Source organism: Notothenia rossii (assembly GCF_949606895.1).
Source record: "Notothenia rossii genome assembly, contig: SUPER_2_unloc_2, whole genome shotgun sequence".
Lineage (NCBI taxonomy): Eukaryota > Metazoa > Chordata > Actinopteri > Perciformes > Nototheniidae > Notothenia > Notothenia rossii.
This window is the reverse complement of record NW_027640360.1, coordinates 41,497-68,125: the sequence shown is the minus strand read 5'-3', so window position 1 is coordinate 68,125 and position 26,629 is coordinate 41,497. Positions and strand designations below refer to the sequence as shown.

Below are 26,629 nucleotides of genomic sequence, written 5' to 3'. Positions count from 1 at the left end.
GTTTATATAGCTTGTAATTGGGATGAAGTAAACATCTTTTGAGCATTTTAACATAAAATTGTTTGATTGTGTTGAATTGAAACCCAAAAAGGCAGCAGGTCCACCAGACCCACAAACACTGGCTGCGTAACAAACATATGAACACCACACAAGATTTAGGGGTTTTCCAGAAAATAAAGGCCCACTCTTGTCATAGTACACAGGAACAGAAATGAATGACATCCTGGGTTATGCTTCTTCCTACATCATACGCTTGTGACGATTAGTAATGCACAATCATGCATTTGTCCGAGCCACAGATTGAAACAGAGAACAAGCTCACCCTTGGCATCATGAGTTCACCCAGAGGACAGGTGCATACAATGCGGTTTATACGGAAAACAAATGTGTGGATCAAAAATACATGTGTATGCCATTAATAAGATCAGAACCAATTGGGAAAAGAACTACAGATCACCTTCTCTGATGACTTTTGGAAGGAGGCCCTGAGAGCCGTCAACTCATCCACCAGTTGTGCTACTTAGCCTAATACAATTTAAAGTTCTCCATAGACTACATTATAGCAAGGCTAAGCTCTCCAGGATTTATCCAGATAGATTGGATGACAGGTGTGATAGATGTTCCCAGGCCCCCTGCGACCTGACTCACATGTTCTGGTTGTGCCCTAAATTATCTAGCTTCTGGCAATCTTTCTTCGAATGTATTTCTGAAATTGTATGTCTAAAAATCTCTCCATCCCCTCATGTAGCTATTTTCGGTTGGCCCTCAGATGAAATCAAAATGACAAACACTCGAACCAATGTCATTGCCTTTACCTCCTTGATTGCTCGTAGGAAAATCCTTCTTTTGTGGAAATCTCCTTTACCTCCCTCTTTTAAAATGTGGCTGGGTGATACTATGTCTCTCCTAAAGTTGAAAAAAATTAAGTTTAGTCTCCGGGGTTCTTCAGATAAGTTTTACGCTCATTGGAGGCCACTGATCAGTTATGTAACCGTCTTCCCCCTGATATGGTGTAGGGATTCCACCTTTATCTGCCTATAATTCTGATATTATTACTCCCCTGTCCACCACACATGCAGACCGTGTGACATCCCTCGATATATGTGTTAGCATGTGTATGTGTACATGTATGTATGTATGTATGTATGTATGTATGTATGTATGTATGTATGCAGGTATGTGTATGTGTATATATTAGACCCTCCAGAAAAACGCGGGCAAAAATCCTTGATTATGCGATTAAAAATGCGGGGTTTTTATGTGACTTTATGCGGTGAAATTGCGGGAAGTTGCTAAATATGCGGGAAGTTGCGAAATATGCTAAATATGCGGGAAAAAAGAAGAACAATTTTTTTAAATATTGGGCTGTTTTATTTATTCTCTCTCACACACAACCTGCCACTAACGTTAAACCCCTTTACCATTCAATTAAACACATTCAATGTTTATTTAATGTAAAAGCAATTGGGCTATTTTAATCTCACACACACACCCCCCCCCCCCCCCCCCCACACACACACACACACACACACACATCCCCCCCCCCCCCCCCCCCACACACACACACACACTTCTCCGCTTCATTCTGTTTTCATTTCATTTACTCGTTCGTGATCTGACCAGCTTCAATCTTGTAGGCTACTCACTTCGTTTCTTGTAGCCCTCGAAAGGGTTTTGGAGGTTGAGGCTCACCGTCGATTTTCTCTTATGCTCCAACATACAGTTGCACGGGGTGCAGAATAGTTTCCCCCCACTTTTTGCCCGGTCTTTAGTAGAAATGTTCGTCGGTAAATGAGATGGATTAGATTTTTTCATCTTGGTGTTTTCTCTATCTTGTGAGCTCCACACGTTCACTCTAGTGTTGTTTACATTCTGTGACGCGCGAGCTGATGACGTCACGTCAAGACGAGTTAACTTTTTTTTCTTCTCAACTTTGTGGAAAAATGCGGGGATTATGCAGCCTTTTGATAAATATGCGGCCTTTTCAAAATCTGCGCCATTTTGCTGATTATGCGGTAAATTCTGCGATCGCAGAATCGCGTTTTTCTGGAGGGTCTAATATATGTGCATGTAAATGATTGTATTTATCATTTGGTATGTAATTGATGTACTGTTGCCTCAGTGCTCCGGGAGAGGGGTCTGTGGGATGGGTTGGGATGGGGCTGGGTCGAGGGAAAGTGGGTAAGGGTTATTTTTTAAAAATAAAAAAAACAATTCCTTATTTGCTGCAATGCACTCTTACACTTTTTTCATGTGAATACAAATATAAAAAAATAAAAAAAATACATATGTAAAACTTTTTTCTGTCTAAAACATTTATTTACATATGAAACGGAACACATCCCTCTGAACAACACAACCCTCTGATGCGTGTGTTGGTAGCTTGGCACGCTACTTCCCTGGAACCGTTGCTGCTTCCAGTGTTTCCTCCTGAAGTCTGTGATCACTACCCAGTCACCGGGCTTGAAGTGGTGTTGTGGCGCATCAGCTGGCATCGGCAGTACGGCTTTCCCCTGAGAGTGGATAGCTGAGAGGGAGACTGAAAGACTTATACAGTAGTTCAACAAAAGGTAACTTCAATTGTCTCAACTTTCACAAACTAACTACAATAATATTCTTTAAATCTGTGCCAGTTCGTCTTGTGCCTTGTGCCATCAAGAGAGCCAACAAAACTATTTGTAGCTGCTTTCACAATGATGACTATTCTCTTTTTATTAACCAGTAAAATAGATCTTTACAGGATCAGAATATTTTGAATATTATTCATCTTTATGGCTTTGTAAGATTATATGTCTCTATTCAACACAATGGACATGATTATCACACTTGTTTCAGTCTTAAATCTGTATTGTCAATGTGCTTTGGCAATAGTATATGTTTTTAATATGGTCATATCAATAAAGTTAGTATTTCCTGATATTCTTCTTCTTTTTTTTAGATATATAATGATTTGTGATTTCCTCAAAAAGATAAAGCATTTCAAAAATCAAACCACTCTTTTTCCGGTCACATACTTCAGGACGCTTGCTGCAGAGCTGACCTTCTAGGAAAGAGTTGGCAGTCCCATGAGCAATGGAGGAAATCTATGCCAATATTGACGATATCAAAACCCTAAGCTCAAGATCATCAACAATACAAGAAGGTAAGAGTGTCAGTCAGAGTGCACTGTGGATTTTGGATTTACTGTATTACTCACTGGTCTTCTCTGTGTTCAGGTCCCAGGAGATTTCTCAGAGCGTCTGTTCTTGGTCTGGGGCTGCTGAGTATTTTCCTGCTGGCTGGACTCATCGGCCTCGCTGTCCACTGTGAGTCTGTCTTTTCATACATTTAATAAGTTCATTTTGAACGTGTGATTTTCAAGAGCAATATTCTTTTCTGAAAGATGCACATTTGACCAAAACATCTATCGTTGTTCTACTTTTCTCCTAGGGCCAAATTAGGAAAACATTTACTTTGGTTTGTGTCAGTATGATTGCATCAGTTCATTTAAGAAACATCTATTTTCATTCCAGACCATAACTCAGTAGGTGGTGCAGCTGCAGATCTCTCCGCTGTCAAAGCAAACCTGACTGAGCGTCTCCAGGCCAGCCATCAGCTGATCAACCAGCTGAAGGCCAACCTCACAGAAAAGACCAGAGAGGTGGAGTTATTGAGTGAGTGCTTCATGTGGGGGGGTTTGTATAGGGCTCGGTGTATGTGAGATATCAATTATCATAATATTTTTTACAAAATACCCCGATATTGATATTCTAAGGCTGACTATTGATGCTTTCATAAAATAGTTACAGAATGACACTTTTCATTAATGATAATCAAGAATTTGTTTTTAATGACTCAGTTGTGAGTGATTTAATTTATAGTTTGTTTTACTTTTCTTCCCCCATCATATTTATAATTATTTTTTTAATATAAGCAATAGGAAGAAGAACTTAGAGATGGTTTGTTCCAGATATTTGCAGCTTAATAATAATAAAGGATAACAAGGTTTCAAACCAATTTAGAACTGTTGCCGAAAGTCAGACCCAGTTTTCCAGTCGGTCTAGTAACTAACACCGAGATGTTTCCACTGTCTGTGTTTAACTCTTTTGATCCCTCTAAAAATGCTTAATAAATATGTTTTTTCATTATTATTACAAAAGTGACATATAATGCACTCAAGAGTTCCATATTCCAGCAGTTAAAGCAGTACATCAACAAGATCTTAAAACTTGTACCGCAGGATGGAGGATGTTTGGTAGTTCCTTTTATCTCCTCTCTACTGAGAAAACTTCTTGGGAACAAAGCAGACAGCACTGCAAAGCCAGAGGAGCAGATCTGGTGATCGTAGACAGTTATGGAGAACAGGTAATGTGTGCTGCTTGTGATTGTATAACTCCTGCTTTTATCAATCAATGTTTTTATTGTACATATACTAGCAAATGTGTCTATCAGCTATAATGATTACTTCACAACAATGGTGTTAATTACATATTTCTGAGCTAGTAAAAAGGGAAAAGTTATCTGAATGTTGATGTCCATCCCAGTAAACTACATTTTTAATATGTGAACAGATTTTCCTCGAATCGATGATCAGCGAAAGAGAGATCATCTCTGGCATGATCAATTTTGCCACTTGGATTGGTTTCAGTGACACAGAAGAGAAGGGGACCTGGAAATGGGTGGATGAATCTTCACTGAATTTGAATCTGAAGTAAGGCTTTAATTGGTTTTAAATACAGACGCTGGTTTATGTTGTGACCTTTCTAAATGTTTCACATGTTTCTCTAATGGGAGTTAACAGAACACACAGGATGCATTTATACGTAGGGTGTCTGCCCCTTTCACCAGAAGACTCATTTGGGTTTTAAGAAAAGAACATGGCTGTGTTACTTATAGTTATTTGTATTTGATGTCCATCTTTTAGTTCATCTTGTTTTCCTGTACTACCTGTTAGGCTTTGGAGCCCAGGACAGCCTGATAATGGAGAGGAGTGTGTTTATATCTTTTCCTACAACGAGTGGAACTCCCAGTCCTGTGAGGAGGATCTGCATTGGATCTGTGAGAAACATTAACATTGGTGTCTGTTTGGATACTAAACATGCAATCATGCTTTCACAATTTAGTTTATATTGAGTTATTTAAAACTATACAAAATGCCTGATTTCATGAATAAGAATGACTTTGCTCAAATTGATAAATCACATGTATTTAGTGTTTTTGTTTAGGATTAATATCAGTAATAAATAAATAGTCATTTAATTAGTTTTTGCCAACTTTTGTTTGCCTCAATTAAATTAGTATTTGTATTAATCCTTTTACATATCAACATAAAAACAGCTTATTAAAAACATCTGCTGATAAGCCCACAGTTCCTGAAAGTTATAATATTGAAAGTGCCTTATTGAGCAGAATATGATAAAAATAAGAAAAATAAAAACAGTCAGACATTATTGAATAATTCAGACACATACAACAATACTCTAATCCCAGCATTGGTCTAACTTGTTCAAATATGTAAAATAGCCTGTGTGTTTATACAGTATGTTTCCTAACAATGACCTCTTGTGGCCATGTGAGTACAAATCTATTGCAGGTATTTAACATTCATAGGTACCATCCACTTTGTACATACTGTAAGAACTAGTGCTGTCAATTAATACAAAGATGTATGTATGTTTATCAAAATAATAATCTGGGACTTTAACTGCAGGATTAGCTCATGATTCATTTGAAAAGTAAACTGCCTTTTATTTGAAGTTACTGGAATGACAGTACTTTAGTAAATGGGCAAATAGATATAGCTAGATCAGGAAATTGAACTTTCTTTGAGCATGCATACAAAGATAAAAACTGTAAAAGTATATTGTGGGTGTATAACATGTTCTCTGACAAGATGAAGCTCTTCCACTTCAACAAATTGCTGTTATCAGATAAAAAGCAGCTTTACCACTTCACCTTTTTTTATCAAAGTGAACAACTCCTCCCTGAAAGATGTGAACTTGTTATGTTTATGATCAGCGGCAGACAGAGTACTTCAGAGGAAAGACATTTGTGTTTATGAGCATTTCAAATTAAGATCCCTGCTTTCACAACAATGTCATGCTCTCTTTTTATTAACCAGTAAAACAGATCTATACAGGATCAATACATTTAGAATATTAATCATCTGTACGGCTTTGTAAGATTATATGTCTCTATTTAACACCATGGACTTGATTATCTCACTTGTTTCAGTCTTAAATCTGTATTGTCAATTTGCTTTGTATGTTTTAAATGTGGGCATGTCAATAAAGCTTATTTGAATTTGTCTTGACTCAGCGTCAGAAAAAAACAAACATATCCTTATATCTTTGAGATGGATAGATAATGATCTGGTACAGTTGCTAGGACTACCTTTAGCACTTAAGAGGTGTGACGTATTGATGGTGTTTTGTGTTATCCTTTACGCTATTGCCATTTTCCCAGACATCAGACATCATATTTCCAACTATCTAGAGGAAATTATTTTATACAGCTGTTTTTAAGACCTTGCAGCTCTGGGTCTTAGCAGACCCTAGGATCCATTTCGCACTCTTTTTTCTCTTTTTCTGTTGTCACATGTGTTATCATTGTTTTGAGTTTACCCATACGCAGAGGTGTCAAACTCAATTTCATCAAGGGCCACATCAGCATTATGGTTGCACTCAAAGGGCCAGTTGTAACTTTAAGACTATATAAGAATACATATATAAATATTTAATATATATAAAATAATGTATTATATTACATGATTGCCTCTGCATTGGATTATTATCTAATAGGGTAATAACTTAAGAATTAACTACATCTGAAAGCAGAAGTCTACGGCAAATAATTGCAAGTCTCTTCAGTGAGAATGTCCCAAAATGATTTCAAAAGAAAAAACACATTATGAAAAAAAAATCAAAAAAAAAGAACAATTCTGAGGAAAAGGGATAATTCTAAGAAAACGGCACATTTAAAAAAAAGTCAAGTTTTGAGAAAAAAAGGCATATCTGAGATGCATTGTGGGACATGTAGTTTATGGGGAACATGCTTCTGTAAATCGGCCTGTAACCGTATAATAAACGTATTATATTCTTTGCAAGCTCTTGTGGGGCCACAGAAAATGAAGTCACGGGCCGGATTTGGCCCCCGGGCCTTGAGTTTGACACCCCTGCCGTACAGGGTTAAGTATGGATACACTGTTGGAAAATACAAGAAAGGAGATACAAATGATGTACACAGGTTTAGAAGCTCTACAAGGTGCATTTTTGAGAAGTGATTGGAGAAATATGTGTAAAGGAGAGTTGTTACAACACAGAAAACACCAGAATTTCAACTATAAACATTAATATAATTTCACTAATAGTTAATGGCCTAAACCCCCCAATTAAAAAAGTGCTTATACTGTACAGATGAAACATCAAGGTGGAGATATTGTATTTATGCAAGAACACATCTGTCAAATGTGTGTGTGTGTGTGTGTGTGTGTGTGTGTGTGTGTGTGTGTGTGTGTGTGTGTGTGTGTGTGTGTGTGTGTGTGTGTGTGTGTGTGTGTGTGTTAGGGGTTTCACCAACTAATCGACTAGTCGACTAGTCGACTACCTTTACCACTAGTCGGCGCTGTAGGACCTAGTCGACTAGTCGTGGAAAAAAATGGAGATAAACGAGGTGCTGCAAAATGCTACAAAACACGTCCGACATTCTTATGTATGGCAGTACTTCAACGAAGATGTAACCAACTCCACAGTGAAGTGTCAGTTGTGTACAGCTGTACTGAAGTACAATACAAATGCATCTGCTATGCGCAACCATCTGAAGATGAGACACCCGCTGCCGACAGCTAGCACTAGCAGTAATGCTAGCACCAGTGAGCAATGGACCGGCGTCAGCACTGAACAGAGGCAAACGAACAGCAAGAAAACAAGGGTCAACAGTGATGCGGATGATGAGCTACGGGATTACTGCCAGCGGACACCGCATATCCCCACAATGGATAATCCACTGGAGTGGTGGGCAGAAAACGTGCACCGCTTCCCCCGCTTTCGAGGAGCTACCTGGCTATTCCAGCCACAAGCACCCCGAGTGAGAGGGTTTTTTCCCTGGCAGGCAACACTGTCACCCGAAAGCGGTCAAGCCTCCTTCCCTCACATTTCGATGCGTTGGTGTTCAAACCAAACCAAAAATATGGAAAGGTGGACGTTATCGTGGAGGACAGCGAATAAAGTGTTGCGCACTGGATTTACGTGGCATTTATGTAAACAAGAGTTTTTTGCTGTCGATTTTGGTGAGTCCAGTTACTGTTTGTTATTTACTCAGCCATGTAACACAAATTAAAATGCAGTGTTTAATGTTACTGTATGAGTTCCAATATAAAATACAGTTGTACACCTCTCTTTGTGTGTCTTTATTATGACGTAACGACTAGTCGACTAGTCGAGTACTATTTTGAAAAATGTGTCGACTAGTAAATATTGGTGTGTGTGTGTGTGTGTGTGTGTGTGTGTGTGTGTGTGTGTGTGTGTGTGTGTGTGTGTGTGTGTGTGTGTGTGTGTGTGTGTGTGTGTGTGTGTGTGTGTGTGTGTGTGTGTGTGTGTGTGTGTGTGTGTGTGTGTGTGTGTGTGTGTGTGTGTGTGTGTGTGTGTGAGAAACTTTTGTGTTTCTGCCCTGCCATTCCTGCAGAAGGTTGCAACATTGTTGATACATTCAGGCACCGACACCTGTCTGCTCTCACATTCCCGCATTATGTTTTGCGGAAACCAATCTTTATTTTTTTCCCACTCTATGCCAGCTGCAAATTTGGGGCAAGACACAAGAAATAAAGCTTCGCCAGTTTGGGTCCTTATCACAACTGATCAAGATGCCAAACGATTCTCTGCTCAGAGGGCCTTGCAAATTATTTTATAAAAGAGAGAACCATTTGATGATGATAAAGAGGAAGAGGTTTCAGAATTTGAGGATCACATTTAGCTTCAGCTAGTTACAAAAAAATGACAAGTAGCACTTTAATTCATTAATGTGATCTAACAAATGTAAAAGGGTGAATATTAACCATGCTGTTTATATAGCTTGTAATTGGGATGAAGTAAACATCTTTTGAGCATTTTAACATAAAATTGTTTGATTGTGTTGAATTGAAACCCAAAAAGGCAGCAGGTCCACCAGACCCACAAACACTGGCTGCGTAACAAACATATGAACACCACACAAGATTTAGGGTTTTCCAGAAAATAAAGGCCCACTCTTGTCATAGTACACAGGAACAGAAATGAATGACATCCTGGGTTATGCTTCTTCCTACATCATACGCTTGTGACGATTAGTAATGCACAATCATGCATTTGTCCGAGCCACAGATTGAAACAGAGAACAAGCTCACCCTTGGCATCATGAGTTCACCCAGAGGACAGGTGGATACAATGCGGTTTATACGGAAAACAAATATGTGTAGATCAAAAATACATGTGTATGCCATTAATAAGATCAGAACCAATTGGGAAAAGAACTACAGATCACCTTCTCTGATGACTTTTGGAAGGAGGCCCTGAGAGCCGTCAACTCATCCACCAGTTGTGCTAGACTTAGCCTAATACAATTTAAAGTTCTCCATAGACTACATTATAGCAAGGCTAAGCTCTCTAGGATTTATCCAGATAGATTGGATGACAGGTGTGATAGATGTTCCCAGGCCCCCTGCGACCTGACTCACATGTTCTGGTTGTGCCCTAAATTATCTAGCTTCTGGCAATCTTTCTTCGAATGTATTTCTGAAATTGTATGTCTAAAAATCTCTCCATCCCCTCATGTAGCTATTTTCGGTTGGCCCTCAGATGAAATCAACATGACAAACACTCGAACCAATGTCATTGCCTTTACCTCCTTGATTGCTCGTAGGAAAATCCTTCTTTTGTGGAAATCTCCTTTACCTCCCTCTTTTAAAATGTGGATGGGTGATACTATGTCTCTCCTAAAGTTGGAAAAAATTAAGTTTAGTCTCCGGGGTTCTTCAGATAAGTTTTACGCTCATTGGAGGCCACTGATCAGTTATGTAACCGTCTTCCCCCTGATATGGTGTAGGGATTCCACCTTTATCTGCCTATAATTCTGATATTATTACTCCCCTGTCCACCGCACATGCAGACCGTGTGACATCCCTCGATATATGTGTTAGCATGTGTATGTATGTATGTATGTATGTATGTATGTATGTATGTATGTATGTATGTATGTATGTATGTATGTATGTATGTATGTATGTATGTATGTACAGGTATGTGTATGTGTATATATTAGACCCTCCAGAAAAACGCGGGCAAAATTCCTTGATTATGCGGGCTAAAATCCTTGATTATGCGATTAAAAATGCGGGGTTTTTATGTGACTTTATGCGGTGAAATTGCGGGAAGTTGCTAAATATGCTAAATATGCGGGAAAAAAGAAGAACAATTTTTTAAAATATTGGGCTGTTTTATTTATTCTCTCTCACGATTCAATTAAACACATTCAATGTTTATTTATTGTAAAAGCAATTGGGCTATTTTAATCTCACACACACACACACACATCCCCCCCCCCCACACACACACACACACACACACTTCTCCGCTTCATTCTGTTTTCATTTCATTTACTCGTTCGTGATCTGACCAGCTTCAATCTTGTAGGCTACTCACTTCGTTTCTTGTAGCCCTCGAAAGGGTTTTGGAGGTTGAGGCTCACCGTCGATTTTCTCTTATGCTCCAACATACAGTTGCACGGGGTGCAGAATAGTTTCCCCCCACTTTTTGCCCGCTCTTTAGTAGAAATGTTCGTCGGTAAATGAGATGGATTAGATTTTTTCATCTTGGTGTTTTCTCTATCTTGTGAGCGCCACACGTTCACTCTATACAGTGTTGTTTACATTCTGTGACGCGCGAGCTGATGACGTCACGTCAAGACGAGTTAACTTTTTTTTCTTCTCAACTTTGTGGGAAAATGCGGGGATTATGCAGCCTTTTGATAAATATGCGGCCTTCTAAAAATCTGCGCCATTTTGCTGATTATGCGGTAAATTCTGCGATCGCAGAATCGCGTTTTTCTGGAGGGTCTAATATACTGTATGTGCATGTAAATTATTGTATTTATCATTTGGTATATAATTGATGTACTGTTGCCTCAGTGCTCCGGGAGAGAGGTCTGTGGGATGTGCAATTCCTTATTTGCTGCAATGCACTCTTACACTTTTTTCATGTGAAAACAAATATAAAAAAAAAAAAAAAAAACATATGTAAAACTTTTTTCTGTGTAAAACATTTATTTACATATGAAACGGAACACATCCCTCTGAACAACACAACCCTCTGATGCGTGTGTTGGTAGCTTGGCACGCTACTTCCCTGGAACCGTTGCTGCTTCCAGTGTTTCCTCCTGAAGTCTGTGATCACTACCCAGTCACCGGGCTTGAAGTGGTGTTGTGGCGCATCAGCTGGCATCGGCAGTACGGCTTTCCCCTGAGAGTGGATAGCTGAGAGGGAGACTGAAAGACTTATACAGTAGTTCAACAAAAGGTAACTTCAATTGTCTCAACTTTCAGAAACTAACATTACATTAACAGAATAATATTCTTTAAATCTGTGCCAGTTCGTCTTGTGCCTTGTGCCATCAAGAGAGCCAACAAAACTATTTGTAGCTGCTTTCACAATGATGACATGCTATTCTCTTTTTATTAACCAGTAAAATAGATCTTTACAGGATCAGAATATTTTGAATATTATTCATCTTTATGGCTTTGTAAGATTATATGTCTCTATTCAACACAATGGACATGATTATCACACTTGTTTCAGTCTTAAATCTGTATTGTCAATGTGCTTTGGCAATAGTATATGTTTTTAATATGGTCATATCAATAAAGTTAGTATTTCCTGATATTCTTCTTCTTTTTTTAGATATATAATGATTTGTGATTTCCTCAAAAAGATAAAGCATTTCAAAATTCAAACCACTCTTTTTCCGGTCACATACTTCAGGACGCTTGCTGCAGAGCTGACCTTCTAGGAAAGAGTTGGCAGTCCCATGAGCAATGGAGGAAATCTATGCCAATGTTGACGATATCAAAACCCTAAGCTCAAGATCATCAACAAAACAAGAAGGTAAGAGTGTCAGTCAGAGTGCACTGTGGATTTTGGATTTACTGTATCACTCCCTCCCTGGTCTTCTCTGTGTTCAGGTCCCAGGAGATTTCTCAGACCGTCTGTTCTTGGTCTGGGGCTGCTGAGTGTTTTCCTGCTGGCTGGACTCATCGGCCTCGCCGTCCACTGTGAGTCTGTCTTTTAATACGTTTAATAAGTTCATTTTGAACGTGTGATTTTCAAGAGCAATATTCTTTTCTGAAAGATGCACATTTGACCAAAACATTTATCGTTTTTCTACTTTTCTCCTAGGGCCAAATTAGGAAAACATTTACTTTGGTTTGTGTCAGTATGATTGCATCAGTTCATTTAAGAAACATCTATTTTCATTACAGACCATAACTCAGTAGATGGTGCAGCTGCACATCTCTCCGCTGTCAAAGCAAACCTGTCCCCAGTGACTGAAGAGAGAGACAACCTGACTGAGCGTCTCCAGGCCAGCCATCAGCTGATCAACCAGCTGAATGCCAGCCTCACTGAAAAGACCAGAGAGGTGGAGTGTTTGAGTGAGTGCTTCATGGGGGGGTTTGCATAGGGCGCGGTGTATGTAAGATATAAATTATCATATTTTTTACAAAATACCTCGATATTGATAGTCTAAGGCTGACTATTGATCCTGTTATAAAATAGTTACAAAATGACACTTTTCATTAATGATAATCAAGAATTAGTTTGTAATGACTTAATTGTTAGTGATTTGATTTATAGTTTGTTTTACTTTTCCTCACCCACCATCATGCCCCATACACTTGTGAAGACCACAATATTCATACTTCTCTGTAAACTATGCTTATGGCCATTTTCCTTGTCTAAATCACTTTTAGTATAAGCAATAGGAAGAAGAACTTAGAGGTAGTTTGTTCCAGATATGTGCAGCTTAATAATAATAAAGGATAACAAGGTTTCAAACCAATTTAGAACTGTTGCCGAAAGTCAGACCCAGTTTTCCAGTCGGTCTAGTAACTAACACCGAGATGTTTCCACTGTCTGTGTTTAAGTGGATGTCATTGAAGACTTTAACAAGATCAGTCTCAGTGCTGTGGTGCCAGACTAGATCACATCGAAACAATTATTTAAATCCCAAACAAGAGAAGTAGTTGTTCTGCAATGATATTTGTGATCTCTTTTGATCCCTCTAAAAATGCTTAATAAATATGTTTTTTCATTATTATTACAAAAGTGACATATAATGCACTCAAGAGTTCCATATTCCAGCAGTTAAAGCAGTAAATCAACAAGATCTTAAAACTTTTACAGAGAAAACGTGTCCTGAAGGATGGAGGAAGTCTGGTTGTTCCTGTTATCTCCTCTCTACTGAGAAAGCTTCTTGGGAACAAAGCAGAGACAGCTGCACAGCCGGAGGAGCAGATCTGGTGATCGTAGACAGTTATGACGAACAGGTAATGTGTGCTGCTTGTGATTGTATAACCCCCTGCTTTCATCAATCAATGTTTTTATTGTACATATAGTAGCAAATGTGTCTATCAGCTATAATGATTATGTTACAACAATGGTGTTAATTACATATTTCTGAGCTAGTAAAAAGAGAAAAGTTATCTGAATGTTGATGTCCATCCCAGTAAACTGCATTTTGTACATTTGAACAGGAATTCATTTCTCATATGATCGAGGGAAGCACTTGGATTGGTTTGAGTGACAGAGAAAAGGAGGGGACCTGGAAATGGGTGGATGGATCTCCACTGAATCTGACGTAAGGCTTTCCTTTGGTTTTAAATACAGACGCTGGTTTATGTTGTGACCTTTCTAAATGTTTCACATGTTTCTGTAATGGGAGTTAACACAACACACAGGATGCATTTATACGTAGGGTGTCTGCCCCTTTCATCAGAGACTCATTTGGGTTTTAAGAAAAGAACATGGCTGTATTACTTATAGTTATTTGTATTTGATGTCCAATCTTTTAGTTCATCTTGTTTTCCTGTAATACCTTTTAGGATTTGGGTTAAAGGAGAGCCTAATAGTGGAGGAGGGAATCAATCAATCAATCAATCAATCAATCAATGTTTATTTATATAGCCCAATATCACAAATGTTACATTTGTCTCAGTGGACTTCACAGTTTGTACAGAATATCAGTACGACAATACGACACCCTCTGTCCTTAGACCCTCACATCGTACAAGGAAAAACTTCCAGAGAAAACCCCACAGTTTAAAGGGAAAAATGGGAGAAACCTCAGGGAGAGCAACAGAGGAGGGATCCCTCTCCCAGGACGGACAGACGTGCAATAGATGCCGTGTATAAATTGAAAAGATAATACATTTGCAACATAGGTAGTCCAAATGTTTTGAAATGCATGTGTGTATAATAAGAAGATGAATCCATGAGTATATCCATCCAGGACTTATGATCCAGGACCGCAGCCACGACTCAAGATCCAGGACTCGCAATCCATGACACAGGACCGCAGGATCATCCATGACTCCGGATCCCGGCGTATATAGACACCAAAAAGAAAGAAATTTGGGGAAGCTGGGTTAATCGGAACATGAGAGTACATAGGTATAGACAGAGAGAAGGAAGAAGTAAGATGTCCCCCGACAAACTAAGCCTATATCAGCAAAACTAGGGGCTGAATCTAATCAGCCCTAACTATAAGCTTTATCAAAAAGGAAGGTCTTAAGCGCACTCTTAAAAACGGATAGGGTGTCTGCCGTCCGAACACAAACTGGAAGCTGATTCCACAAAAGTGGAGCTTGATAAGAAAATGTTGTGACCAAAAGTTGTGACCTTTCTAAATGTTTCACATGTTTCTGTAATGGGAGTTAACACAACACACAGGATGCATTTATACGTAGGGTGTCTGCCCCTTTCACCAGAGACTCATTTGGGTATTAAGAAAAGAACATGGCTGTGTTACTTATAGTTATTTGTATTTGATGTCCAATCTTTTAGTTCATATTGTTTTCCTGTACTACCTGTTAGGTTTTGGAGCCCAGGACAGCCTGATAATGGAGGAGGGTATCCACACTGGGGTGAAGAGGACTGTGTATACATCTATCCTTACACCAAAAGGTGGAACGACGTGTCCTGTAGGAACGATCTGCAATGGATCTGTGAGAAACATTAACATTGGTGTCTGTTTGGATACTAAACATGCAATCATGCTTTTACAATTTAGTTTATATTGAGTTATTTAAAACTATTAAAAATGCCTGATTTCATGAATAAGAATTGTGTTTCTTGATTCGATAAATCCCAATTTGTTTGTTTTTTAGGTTGTTTTTCAGATTAATATCAGTAATAAATAAAAAGACATTTAATTTTTTTTGCCAACTTTTGTTTGCCTCAATTAAATTAGTATTTGTATTAATCCTCTTACCAATCGACATAAAAACAGCTTATTAAAAACATCTGCTGATAAGCCCACAGTTCCTGAAAATTAGAATATTGAAAGTGCCTTATTGAGCAGAATATGATACAAATATAAAAAATAAAAACTGTCAAACATTATTGAATAATTCAGACACATACAACAATACTCTAGTGTCAGCATTGGTCTAACTTGTTCAAATATGTAAAATAGCCTGTGTGTTTATACAGTATGTTTCCTAACAATGACCTCTTGTGGCCATGTGAGTACAAATCTATTGCAGGTATTTAACATTCATAGGTACCATCCACTTTGTACATACTGTAAGAACTAGTGCTGTCAATTAATACAAAGATGTATGTATGTTTATCAAAATAATAATCTGGGACTTTAACTGCAGGATTAGCTCATGTTTCATTTGAAAAGTAAACTGCCTTTTATTTGAAGTTACTGGAATGACAGTACTTTAGTAAATGGGCAAATAGATATAGCTAGATCAGGAAATTGAACTTTCTTTGAGCATGCATACAAAGATAAAAACTGTAAAAGTATATTGTGGGTGTATAACATGTTCTCTGACAAGATGAAGCTCTTCCACTTCAACAAATTGCTGTTATCAGATAAAAAGCAGCTTTACAACTTCACGTTTTTTTATCAAAGTGAACAACTCCTCCCTGAAAGTTATCTTTGAAAGGATATGAACTTGTTATGTTTATGATCAGCGGCAGACAGAGTACTTCAGACAAGACATTTGTGTTTATGAGCATTTCAAATTAAGATCCCTGCTTTCACAACAATGTCATGCTCTCTTTTTATTAACCAGTAAAACAGATCTATACACGATCAATACATTTAGAATATTAATCATCTGTGTGGCTTTGTAAGATGATATGTCTGTATTTAACACCATGGACTTGATTATCTCACTTGTTTCAGTCTTAAATCTTAATTGTCAATGTGCTTTGGCAATAGTATGTTTTTAATATGGGCATGTCAATAAAGCTTATTTGAATTTGTCTTGACTCAACTCTTGTTCTGTTATCTATAGTTTACACGTACAGGGTTAAGTATGGATGTACTTTTGGAAAATACAAGAAAGGCGATACAAATTATGTACACAGGTTTAGAAGCTCTAAAAGGTGCATTTTTGAGAAGTGATTGGAGAACTATATGTAAAGGATGTATTGTTACAACACAGAAATGTCACTAAAAGTTAATGGCCCTAAGCAACCCAATTTAAAAAAAGTGCTTTCACAAATGAAACATCAAGGTGGAGATATTATATTTATGCATGAAACAAATCTGTCAAATATACTGACATGGCTGTATTACTTATAGTTATTTGTATTTGATGTCCAATCTTTTAGTTCATCTTGTTTTCCTGTAATACCTGTTAGGATTTGGCAGGATATACAGCCTGATAATGGAGGAGGGAAATCCTATTATGGCAAAGAGGTCTGTGCACACATCCATCCTTACAGCAAAAGGTGGAACGACCTGTCCTATAAGAAGGATCTGCATTGGATCTGTGAGAAAGCTTAATATTGGTGTCTGTTTGGATACTAAACATGCAATCATGCTTTTACAATTTAGTTTAAATTAAGTTATTTAAAACTATACAAAATGCCTGATTTCATGAATAAGAATTACTTGATAAATCACATTTATTCAGTGTTTTTGTTTAGGATTAATGTCAGTAATAAATAAATAGTAATTTAATTAGTTTTAGCCAATTTTTGTTTGCCTCAATAAAATTAGTGTTTGTATTAATCCTTTTACAAATCTTATGTAGCGTTCTTAAGAACTGGAAAGTCAGAAAGCCCAACTGCTTCAATTTAAATAGATGGCTGGAGGACTTCCTAAACATCTTCAGTATGGAAGAAGCTGCTTTCTCCCTGTTATATTTGGTTAAGCCAGAAAACAGGCTCTGGGATAAGATAAGGGCTTTCCAAAGGCCTGTACTACGAAGCCGGATTTTCGCTTAGAGAGCTAACTTCAGTGAAAACTGCGTTTCCGGTCCTACGACGCTGGTTCACTTCTTAGCTGGGTAGATCTCCATGGTAACTTATGCTGAAAGGTTAACCTGAGGCCTGTACATCTAGTTCAACATACCCTGGATATGTTTGAGTTACCCGGCTTAACTAATCCAAAACAAACGCGCTCTCGCTAAGCGGTCCTACGAAGATGGTTCTATTTCGTCCCTACCAGCGCCATATAGATAGAAGAGTTACGACAGCGGAAGTCCAAAAACGGTTATCGTCACGTGGTTCATGCAGACAAGGATCGTTCCCCGGAAGTTCATGTCGGGCAATGTGAATGCATTGATAACAGGAGATAGAACTACGATTTTTGGTAATTATTAGTGAATAAAGGTTTTCATTTGCAATATTTATACAACAAATCGATATGTGTATGTATTTACATCAATATGTTTTTAAAAATAAAATAGAATTTGCTAATATTAAGTGATAATATTAGGATTAGTGTGAACAACTAGTTTACATGTTAGGCTAACAGTGCCTTGGTTAAAGAGCCCTTTGCTGTTTATAGCTTTGAATTCTTTAAAACCAATATTATCTTCTTAAACTTGTATGGTAGTCAGGAGCATCACTTTCTAATGTTTATTGATATATTTAGAAGGAGGGGATCTAAAGGAATGCTTCAAAATTCAGATTGGATTAATTTCTACCATTTTCTTAAATTCATGGTAGTTTCAGTAATCCCATGGTAATTGAGGACACAAGTTATCTAAATGACTAATGTCATCTTTATGGCTTTCAGAAAGGACAGGAGACCGACAGGTGAATATCAAAGGACTAGCAGCAGCAGCAGCAGCATGATGATGATGTTAAATGTGTTATTTTAGGAACATCCATTGCAAATACATGGAATTCAATAAACATTGAATAGCATATCATGCAGTTTGTCTGTGCCTTTTCCTCCGTGTTGTCCTGGTTTGCTGTGCTGCCTCCTAGTCGCCACCATGGTTTGCTATGCTGCCTGGGGATGCTCAAATCGCTCAGAGAAAGGAGTACGAATGTATGGCTTCCCCACTGACACAGAGCGCAGGAAAAAATGGCTGGCTCAAGTCAGCAGGAGCAATTTCATGACCAACAGCAACAAAATATGTGAGGTTATTATATACAAACACTGCATTTGCACTTTTTCACAAAACGAAAACCACACCATTGGGAAAGCTTAATGTTTTGTTTAATACAAAAAAACAGGGAAAGGCTTGAAAAACACAGAGTTGAGACTCAGGGTGCAGGGTGAGGGTCTCAATGCAGGTATTCAGGCTCCATTGAATCCCCCTCTGGTTCTTGTGCTGAAAGAGGGAGTAACAGACAGGAGAAAGGGTTATACACACCTATATAGCACACCTATTGGATGGGAAATTGCCTTGGGGAGATAAGGTGGGGTCTTTGTTCCCAACTGAAGTTATGGAACTTTATTATTTGTGAGTTTAACAAAGTATGACAAATGGCATCAGTAACAGATGTGATCTGAATTTCTATAAAGTTGTCTCACATTCTTGGTCATATTTTATATACAGTATGTAATGAGTATAACATGTCCAGTAAGAATAAAGTGTTTCCTAATACTGTGTATTCAACCACTATGGAATATGTATGTGGGCAGACAAAGCTGAGTTGTTCTGTGTGTGAAGTAACCTCAAGTCACTCCGCAGGCACATTTTGATGCAGACCAGTTTGTCAAGACAAAAAAGGGCAAGACTAGGCTGAGAGCAGAGGCTATACCCACCATCTTCGTGCATCTCCCTGTGGTCAAAAAGAGAAGGGCCCCTGCACCACGATTCACCCCGGGACCTGTATCTACAAAGCCCATAGCTCATGATCACAGCTATAGAGTGAAAGGTGACACAGGTATAATAAGTATGAACTCTTAGTAACAAAAGTCATATTTCTTATTTTTAAGTGGTATAATATTTTAAATGTTCGAAGATCTACAGTGCCATGTCTTCTACTTACATTAGTCTCAAAGATTGAGGGAAGAAGGGATGAGGAGACTGAGAGAAAGGAAAGTGAGGGTGAAGAAAGAGAAGACATGGCTAGTGAGGAGAGACAGGGAGGGTGGACACCACCCACTCAGCCAGCAGCCAGTCAGCATACGAGGGAACCAGCAGCCAGTCAGCATACGAGGGAACCAGCAGCCAGTCAGCATACGAGGGAACCAGCAGCCAGTCAGCATACGAGGGAACCAGCAGCCAGTCAGCATACGAGGGAACCAGCAGCCAAGGGCGCCGGAAGCAGGGGGGCCAGGGGGCCATTGGCCCCCCCACTTTTCAGCCCTGCCCCACATTTTCGCAGCAGCAGATGCCGCGGAAAACTGTACAAATCCCGTTTCAATAATTCCCCTCTACTCTAAAGTCGCATCTAAAACGCGATCTGATCTAGCTGTGTACATTTTGTTATTTTTGATTGTTATATTCAATCTCACTAGCTTCAGGCATGTTTGAAGCTTGTAAAGGGAAGATGACAGCTCTCACTCGCCACTCTGCTGTTCCTCAGCGCCGCTCCCCCTCCCTCCCGCTGAAATTATGAATGTAAGGTGTATAGTAATCATAGATAACACGGCAGGGTCCGTTACAGTTTGTTTTTATCTGATTTCAAATAAGCAAAGTCTTGGCTTTCAGTACATTAAACTTGTTTCGGCAAATTCAGATGATAAATAGGCCTACAACTTTGAAGCTTGTAACGGAATAATTACAAGCGGAGAACGGAGTAATTTAACGTCACTGCAGGCATAACAACAGCCGGTGTTTCTCGTGAGTCTTTTCCCCGGGAAACAAACACAATACACACAAACGCAAAAATACACAAACACACACGTATATACACGCGGCGCGGAACACTGTACAAATCCCGTTTCAATAATTCCCCTCTACTCTAAAGTCGCATCTAAAACGCGATCTGATCTAGCTGTGTATATTTTGTTATTTTGTATTGTTATATATATTCAATCTCATTAGCTACACGCATTTTTTAAGCTTGTAAAGGGAAGACCACAGCTCGCCTCTCACTGGCCACTCTGCTCTTCCGCAGCGCCGCTCCCCCTCCCTCCCGCTGAAATTATGAATGTAAGGCATAGTAATCATAGATAACACGGCAGGGTCCGTTACAGTTCGTTTTCATCTAATTTCAAATAAACAAAGTCTTGGCTTTCAGAATATTAAACTTGTTTCGGCAAATGCAGATGATAAATACAGGTTTGAAGTTTGTAATGGCATATTTACAAGCGGAGAACTGAGTAATTTAACGTCACAACAGGCATAACAACAGCCGGTGTTTCCCGTGAGTGCAGTAATCCAAACGAAAATATCTTCCCTCCGTAGTATTTTTGATCATTTGCTAATAATCAATCAGATCGATGGATTCCAGAGAAGAGAAACACTTTAAAGGCCTTTTTCTCAAAACGATGACTCTGTAACAGTCATTATATAATGTGACATATTTTGCTTAATATTTGGAGTACAAAAACAATCCTGATCTCATTAGAAAGCTAGGAATCAAAATGTGTCTTCGGGTCAATGCGAACGATTTCGATGGAGCAGGTCACTTTGCATTAGGTAAAATAAAGCAGGCAGACATAACAGGAAGAATATGTACATTTTAACGCAATCAAATAGGACATTGTCACACCATTCAAATGTATCCATGTAAATTACAACCAATAAAAAAGCTTAGATTTGTTTATTTGTTACGTTGTTTACTTTATTTGTTACGTTGTTCTGCTGTGTGTGTCAGCCGTTAACCTAGAGATATAAAGAATATATACACTTGCAAACATGTCAGAAGAACCAGCGCAGAAGAAAACTAAATACGGTCAATCTAAACTTAAATGTAACAACTGGAAGGTCACATCCCTGACTACCACATCTCCGGAGGCTGGACCTTCTTCAAACAGCGAAGCCAGATGAACCCAAAAGCAGCAGCTCTAGTCTGCGGCCGCAGAAACTGTCAAAACCGCCGCCGACCCCACCGCCGCCGTTGTTGAACCGAAACAGGCTGGTTCCAACTGCATGGAGGTTTGCTGTCGGGACATTGAGGCGGTTAAAGCTGTACAGCTAACTATCAGAAAAAAGGAGACCGCTAGTAGATTATTTGGGCAAAGAGAAGGTACTTCAACGCAGAATGGTACAAAAACAGAGAGTGGTTAATTCTTTGCAAAACCACTAAACGATAGTGATAAATTGCAATGTTAACAACGTCATGATAACTTCATTTTTTTTTTTACTTAGGATCATACCTGTGTTTAGTCTAGAAAAAGGTGAATGTGTGCATTTTATTATAAAATTGTGTATATTTACAGACTGTTGCAAACACTAAGAAGCTTATAAACATCAGGTTTAAAACTAAGAGCTTTACAAAAAAGTAACACAATTAAAGTCCATGTAATGTCCAAAATAAATGTTATTCTGTGTTAATAAATCGCTTCATCACTTTCCACTGTTTCATTTGACATATCAACATCAATGATTCTTTCCATAAATACCCCCCAAATAACATGAAATGTGTTATTCCGCTCCGGTAGCGAAAAGCTTGCCAGCCATTAACCCAGCTGTGTGACGTCACACGTGGCAAACACCAGCCTCGTCTAGATTGTTTGTTTTGTATCCTTCCGCTATTTTCGCTCAACATATTATGTGTAACCGGACCTCGCTAAACTTTTTTTATCTAACAATTCATGATGGGGAAGCGATGTGTAGTTGTGAGCTGTGAATGTTTCCTGATTGCTATAAACATTGATCATGGGTGCTGGAAGATTGTGCACAAAACTCGGGTCAGAATTAAGTTACTACAGGTGTTATGCCAGCTTGAGCTAAATGTCACCAGAGTACAGTGAACTTGCCTAGTGACTGAAATATATAAAAGTTGAAGTGAAACAAGTAAGGCCAAAAATGAATTACGTCTGAATATCTTTATTATTTTTACCACTTTTAATTATGTGTGGGCTCGCACATACCAAAATAGACTAATGTACACTGCAATAAAGATCAAATGATACAAGTGAAAAATTAACAAAAGAACCCTTTTTTATTTATCAAACAGTAAATTAATACAATCTTACAAATTTGTGATTTGGAAAATGTTGTTATATTTACATGTTTCTTTGGAAAAATAATATTGTAAATGATGTACTTTGTAAATTATTTACATCATGCGAAACCATTTTAACCAGTTCAGCTGCATGACTTATGTCAAATTACAGATTTGACCATTGAAATCCCTGATAGCGGCCTCCCGGTTCAGGGTAAGTCTTCCGTATCTCGGTTACAGCACGCAGCGGGACTCTGATTTTTGGGCCGAGTACACCCCAGCACCAACGTACAAACTGTCGATAAGCTGTATATCGATACTTCCTAATGAAAAAAAAGTATACAGATTATAAATATATTTGGAGAAAAATAAAATGTTATGTAGTACTATTATGTAGCAATGGTTACAAATTGGCTTATAACATGATATTTGTATTTTACTTGTACAAAATAAATATGAGGTTATACATGACTGCTTGACAGAATCATAGACCTCTTATATATTTCCTCACATGTGTAGTTGTTTCTTTTCCCAAGCATACATTGAACTTGCATACACAGAAAAAATAAAAGCCAAGCTGTTTTTGACTGCTTGAAAGAGTTTAATGGTATCTTTAAAAGTGTACTATATCTGTAGCGACTAAAAGTATTATATGAAAGCAAAGCTGCAATAGTCAGTTGGGTCAATCAATATTTACTAACTGGTGTAGTGGGCCATCAACTGCTCTGTGTTGTTGTTTGTATTGAAGATGCGCTATTTTCAGTGTCCAAACACTGAGACAGCCTTCTCTAAAGCCTGGCTGGCTAATAATGCACCTTGGTTTCTCGTCGGTGTCTTCTATCTGGCAGAGTCCTGCACGGGTCTGATTTTCAAGACCCGCTCCCGCCCCGCACCCGTGACGTGCAGTACCGAACCCGCCTCGCTACCCGCACATATTGCCAATTAGTTCCGCAACCCGACCCGACCCGCCGGCACAAGATCCGCAACCCGACCCGAACCCGCATATATATAAGCAGTGACAACGTGCAATTATTAACACACGCAGTTGCATATTTGTCTCAAAAAGCCTGGGATGTTGTTTATTTTCTCCATCTAGGTTGACACCAAAAGCCTCCCAGACGTTGGATTTCGCTCTTGAGGAAGAGTTATTGAAAATGGTGTATTCTCCGCTAGAGAGCTTCACCTCAGCCATTCAGAATGTGGTGCGCTCAGCAGCAGATAGGTGCACTGCAGAGGTTATGATTATGCTCGGTCCCGCGGAGGAGAGGTCTGAGGATTTAAACATTAAACTAAATTATTATTGTTTAAATATATTTATTATGCAACACCCGCAACCGGACCCACATCATCTTTGTTTTACCCAGAAGCGAACCCGGAAAAAAGCGTTTGAAAAAATACCACCCGCAAATCACCTTTTTTGCGGGTTACCCACGGATACCCGACCCGATTCAGGACTCTGCTATCTGGTCAGTAGGTTGCAAACTGTCTATTTGTTCCATCACCTGCCAGATCTCTCTGCAGCATACACATTCATCTGCAGTGGGCATGCTTTCACAGCATTGACATGTACACCTGAATATTGTACATAACATTTAAAAAAAAACAATATCTGCCGGACGTGTGAGGAACAGATGACAAATTAAGATCGACATTTAGTGCAGGTCAAATTAAATAAAACAGAATTTACCATTCAGTATTGCTGACTCGAGTCTCGCCGGCTGCGGAATCCGCTTCTCTTTCACAAGTTTCTGCCTCGTTGTTCGATTGCCGGGCAGGAGGCTCGTACTGATAAGGCAAGATGCCTTGAAGTGAAAGGCTAGCTGGTTCACTCTCTACTTCTGTAACTGAATCCAGATAACCCACCGAATCTGAGCTTGAATGATCGCTCTCGCTGTCGCTGTCTGAAGTTGTCGCGTTGCTTGCCATTTGGACTGATTTGATCAGATGGCAATGTTTGCCACGTGTGACGTCACCGCTCATTCGGGAGTGATCGGGGGCGTACTCGGCAAACTTCGGAACCAACATCGGTTTTTAACGTATATGTCATTTAATTATGACCAAACTTTAAACATTTTTATTTATTTTTATTCTGGTGATATCTAAACTACATGTTAAAAAACACCTGTGTTAGATGCATTACATGGCCTTTAAAGATGTTTGGAGTTTTATTTGAGTTATTCATTTACATTTTTTGTCAAAGAGATGCTGATTTGAAACCGTTGTAGCCGTTACGGCATTTCCTGTTTCTGCCGGAGAGAGGGGAGTTTGTCCCAAAGCTTGCCGCTGTATTTACTCCCTCCATCTGACAGGAGGGAGCCTCATGTGTCACTCCACGGAGTTCACTCCGTCACGGAGGGGGAGTGTCTAGGGCGTAGTTTGGGATTGGGCCATACACACGCACTTTTTTTGGCCCCCCCAATTCTAAAATGAATCCGGCGCGCCTGCCAGCAGCCAGTCAGCATACGAGGGAACCAGCAGCCAGTCAGCATACAAGGGAAGCAGCAGCCAGTCAGCATACGAGGGAACCAGCAGCCAGTCAGCATACAAGGGAAGCAGCAGCCAGTCAGCATACGAGGGAACCAGCAGCCAGTCAGCATACGAGGGAAGCAGCAGCCAGTCAGCATACAAAGGAACCAGCAGCCAGTCAGCATACGAGGGAACCAGCAGCCAGTCAGCATACGAGGGAACCAGCAGCCAGTCAAACAGATCTATTAAAAATATTTAAGAGAAAATTAAAGAGCCAAGAAGGAATCACCAAAAAAGCAAAGTCTGCACTAAGAAAAATCAGGAAGGAAAATGCAGCTCTCGAGAAAACAATGAAAATTAGGGACAACAAATATAAGAAAACGTTTTCAAAAGACCAACTTAAGGCATTAGGCAGACTCACCACAAAGGGGATGAAATGGAGCGATGAGACAATTAAGAAGGCTTTAAAAATTAGCTTTGCGTGCGGACCAACGGGTTACAAAACTCTGCAGGAATTGCAGATTCCCCTTCCAGGAATAAGGAAACTGCAAAGAAGGATGCAATGTGTTAAGTTTGAGCCCGATGTGTAACAGCTAACATCACTGCCCCTCCACCTGCCAACATCACTGCCCTCCACCTGCCAGCACCCAGCCAGAGGAGCGCAAACAACACCTCCACCTGCTATACAGTAGGTTACTAACAAGATTACTTATATAATACAGTGATAGAATACATGTTTAGTATGCTTACTTATATAAAACAGTAGTATTAAACTTACCTTGTGTTTTCACTCTCACTTAAGTCCCTCTCCCTTTGCCATCAATCCAAAATCAACTGAGCTGCAACATTATACAGACAGGTAATAATCAACATAATCACAAGGACACAATATGGCTCTGCTAAAAACACTGACTCTTACACGCACCAAAGTTATATTTATCTAATATTTAACTCCCTCCACCCCCGCATAGAAGCCCCTCTTCTTAATTCAACAACGTTGGACGAAATGACATTAAGAGAACGGAATTTACAATTAAAAGGCTGTTCAACGTGTGTTGCTAACTTGATCCGGAATCCTAGCTTTATCTGTTATCTGTAAACGTTCCCTAAATCTACTAATTTAGGGATAATCCACTGACATCCTTTAATACACATGTTAATTTGAATCAGATGTACTGATAATATCCGCAATATAAATCTTTAAACTTCTTCTTACCTTTAAAAGTCCGTCACGAACGGTCTATTATGCTGCAACTCTACAGCTCTGCTAGCCTTGGCGCTAACTTCCGGGGAACGATTGAGAGGCTCCACGATCCGCCATTGCTGTAAAAAAGTGGTCCATTGGAGTGAACGGAGATGACGTAACTCTCAGTCTATACGACGCTGGTCCCTACTGACCGCCAGAGGCGGTGCTTTTAGCACTGGATATGTCCATCGCACGCATGCGCAGTTCGAGGACCTAATAACAACAAAGTCACCTTTGACCCACGTGACTACGGCTACATAGGCCGGCGTCATTAGTGGATCGGTTCCTTTTCATCTTCTCGCTTCGCGAGAGTACCGTGGCTACATTCTTGTAGCCTACAGCAGTGGTTCCCAACCTTTTTTGTCTTGTGTACCCC

At 39.2% G+C, this 26,629-nt stretch overlaps 1 protein-coding gene and 2 long non-coding RNA genes across 5 annotated transcripts; 1 reads left to right on the top strand and 2 right to left on the bottom strand.

The window, feature by feature from the left end:
- Positions 1 to 2,319: 2,319 nt before the first annotated feature.
- LOC307030873 (CD209 antigen-like protein A) lies at positions 2,320 to 16,499 on the top strand. 2 transcript variants are annotated; one of them, XM_079696255.1, is made up of 7 exons: positions 2,320 to 2,570; positions 3,020 to 3,142; positions 3,216 to 3,305; positions 12,485 to 12,655; positions 13,407 to 13,549; positions 13,757 to 13,860; positions 15,096 to 16,499. In XM_079696255.1, the coding sequence occupies exons 2-7, from the start codon at positions 3,073 to 3,075 to the stop codon at positions 15,238 to 15,240; spliced, it is 723 nt and encodes a 240-aa protein (XP_079552381.1). In that variant the 5' UTR covers positions 2,320 to 2,570; positions 3,020 to 3,072; the 3' UTR covers positions 15,241 to 16,499. The 2 variants fall into 2 exon arrangements, with proteins under 2 accessions (XP_079552381.1, XP_079552380.1); XM_079696254.1 differs by lacking the exons at positions 2,320 to 2,570; positions 3,020 to 3,142; positions 3,216 to 3,305 and adding exons at positions 11,267 to 11,525; positions 11,988 to 12,110; positions 12,188 to 12,277.
- A 2,177-nt stretch (positions 16,500 to 18,676) lies between these two features.
- Positions 18,677 to 19,727, bottom strand: LOC307030882. Of its 2 annotated transcripts, XR_013805814.1 has the most exons (3): positions 19,473 to 19,727; positions 19,246 to 19,344; positions 18,677 to 18,808 (listed from the first exon to the last, which is right to left on the bottom strand). It is a non-coding gene; the product is annotated as an uncharacterized lncRNA (long non-coding RNA). The 2 variants fall into 2 exon arrangements; XR_013805815.1 differs by lacking the exon at positions 19,473 to 19,727 and having other exon boundaries at positions 19,246 to 19,463.
- Positions 19,728 to 25,064: 5,337 nt separating this feature from the next.
- LOC307030883 lies at positions 25,065 to 26,333 on the bottom strand. Its single transcript, XR_013805816.1, has 3 exons — positions 26,224 to 26,333; positions 25,786 to 25,846; positions 25,065 to 25,249 (listed from the first exon to the last, which is right to left on the bottom strand). It is a non-coding gene; the product is annotated as an uncharacterized lncRNA (long non-coding RNA).
- Between the last annotated feature and the right edge of the window lie 296 nt (positions 26,334 to 26,629).